The sequence below is a fragment of the Penaeus vannamei genome, chromosome 32 (assembly GCF_042767895.1).
Source record: "Penaeus vannamei isolate JL-2024 chromosome 32, ASM4276789v1, whole genome shotgun sequence".
NCBI lineage: Eukaryota > Metazoa > Arthropoda > Malacostraca > Decapoda > Penaeidae > Penaeus > Penaeus vannamei.
The window spans coordinates 31,713,123-31,715,809 of NC_091580.1; the positions used below are offsets into that span (position 1 = coordinate 31,713,123).

At 31.9% G+C, this 2,687-nt stretch overlaps 1 protein-coding gene across 1 annotated transcript in view; it reads left to right on the forward strand.

The window, feature by feature from the left end:
- LOC113808733 (cadherin-99C) overlaps positions 1–2,373 on the forward strand; it is a 71,605-nt gene extending 69,232 nt beyond the window's left edge. Inside the window, exon 32 of the mRNA XM_027360208.2 lies at positions 223–2,373. Coding sequence (XP_027216009.1) covers positions 223–554 — 332 coding nt within the window. The 3' untranslated portion in view covers positions 555–2,373. The remainder of the gene's footprint in view (positions 1–222) is intronic.
- The last annotated feature ends 314 nt before the right edge of the window (positions 2,374–2,687 follow it).

Below are 2,687 nucleotides of genomic sequence, written 5' to 3' on the forward strand. Positions count from 1 at the left end.
AGCATTCAAAGAAATATTGGATTTATTGCTTTCAGCAACTTTTGCTTTTATCCTAAAAAAAAAAAGAGAGAAACAGAGAGGCTTCATAGTGCTTTACAAGTTCAGATAATCAACCTGGGAAGGAAAACAATTTAGTAATACTGTATTCTATGTAAGGAAACTGTTTAGCAATCCTCTGTTCATTACACTTTAATCTAGAACAACTAGCTTTCCTCTCTGCAGCAGTAAGTGAGGACGGCAGCACAATCAGCAGCGCAGAGATGGAGGGTGTCATGGGGGGCCACATGGGCATCAGAAGAATGTCCCCTCATGGCCATCATGACACCCTAGGAATGGAGTGGGATACTCCACCAGGCCAGCGACACATGCAGCACATTGCGGCCATGGCGGCTTCAACTCCAGCAGGAAGAAACCCAGCCTATGAGCATTTTCCCGATGATGACGAGGATGTTGGGGAAGGACCACTGAGTGTGAGTGCAACCAATGAAAATGTCATGTTTGGTCGAAGAGGTATAGCAGATCCTTCCCCAGTGCAGACAACCACTGAACTTTAAAATGGCTGTAGAAAATAGCATTTTGAGTTTACAAGTTGGAATCTATGTTTTATTTTGCAGGATGTATGCATCAGGCATATGCACAATAAATTTAAACTAGAAGGAACACATGGAACAGGAATAAAAATAACATGTCTAGATATTATTAAATTGTTACTATTTAATTTTGTAGTAATGAAACTTGTCCATGCAACTGATTATATCCAATAATTTGCTCATATTTGATATGGTTCTATAATATTTCATTACAGATAACTCATCACACACCAATTTATAGTGAATTAAGTCACTGTCTTCCCAATATTATGTGCAATAGACATCCGATTCTATACTCTGACAATGCTTGATATGCTAATATAATTGACTAAACCTAGTGGCAGACGTCAGTTTTTTATTTGCTGAACACTATACTGTGTATATGAAAACTATAATAGTTAAATATATAAAGACTTACATCAGACTGTACATTAAGTTATCCCAAATCCCTGTACTTTTGCACATACACAGATACAAAGGGAAAATCATAACCAATTTTTTGTGAGAACACTGAAACATTCAAGTGCTCACTTTATGTCACATGTTCAGCTAGTCAACCGATTCAGCATTCCTCACTCAGTCTTTATAATTGGGCATAGCTTTGCATTTGAGGAAAGTTATCTTGATTTCATTTTATTTATAATAATTTGTAATATATTCCTTGGAGAATGTCACCAAAATCTCAGGGTTAACAAGATTTTTTGTATAGAATTGGATGGCTTCTGGGAACACCATTAGTTACCATGCTATAGCTTCTGCCATGATTTTATTGTAGACAACAGTCTCCACAAGAGGAAGTTGTCAACAGTAAATATTCTTCCTTGCAATTTCTACAAAAGTGTTCTCAAATAAGATATTGTATAAATAAAACTCAGAGCCTTTATATCATTAGCACTGGTCATACAGTTGATAACATGATTAGAAATTAAGGGATGAATATATATCAAACTAACGTAATTTAGTAGTAGACTATGTTTCTAATTTTTATACATTGCCTCTAGAAGTCACTGGTTGATTCTAGAAGTTTCTCATTTACTGTAATCATAACTTGTAAATAAGGTTCCTGGGTCTTTGTATTCCAGTATCTTCCACAGACATCATTTTTATCTGTCACATCAAGTTTTAATGCTGAGCCACTGTTATATTATATTATTTAATATCAGCATTATTTTATGAACTGATGACTTGAAGAAGATAGTCAGCTGTTGTACATATTACATTCAAAGTATTTGATTACTTATATTATTTTAGGATACTGCATTATGTACAGTAAATAGAGTCATATTAATGTGAAGTCTTTATTTGTAAATTGGAGTAATATGTGTGTATTATTGCTATACAAAATGTTCAAAATCCTAGGTTATATAATATTTGTAAATATTAGTTAAGCATTGGTTGTGTTATGTGATAATATAAACAGAAAACTTGAGATCTTAATATTCATATGATTATGATTGGCTATTCAAGTTTCATAGCTTATTCTGTGGTAATATACAGTATTTTGACAAGATGTATAGAAAACACCCAGAATTCCATAGTATATAATTGATCATCTTGAATTGCACATTACTATACCAAATCACACTTCCCATAGGAAAGTATTTGCAGGAGACTTGAGCTACAGAGAAGTATTGGTATCTATTTTTCATTCCGTGAAACACAGGTTGTGCCAACTTTAATCCTTACAGTCAATTTAATTTTCTTTCATTTGCAGTTGTTGTAGTAAAAAATCCCATGTAGAACTGTTATGTTTTTTAAATAAAATGTGTATATTATTTGTTAATGTATTTTTTTTTTCTCCTAATGCTCTTTATCTCCACAGTGAATAATAGGTTATATTTAATGAGGATTTTGATTGTATAAACTCAGTCAGCTTTTAATTTATTCCCTGGTTCTGATGGATACTGAGAATATTTAGATGGTTAGTATATAAATATATGTGTGTGTGTGTATATATATATATATATATATATATATATATATATATATATATATATATATATATATATGTATATATATGTATACATGTATATATATATACATATATATATACATATATATATACATATACATATACATACATACACACACACACAC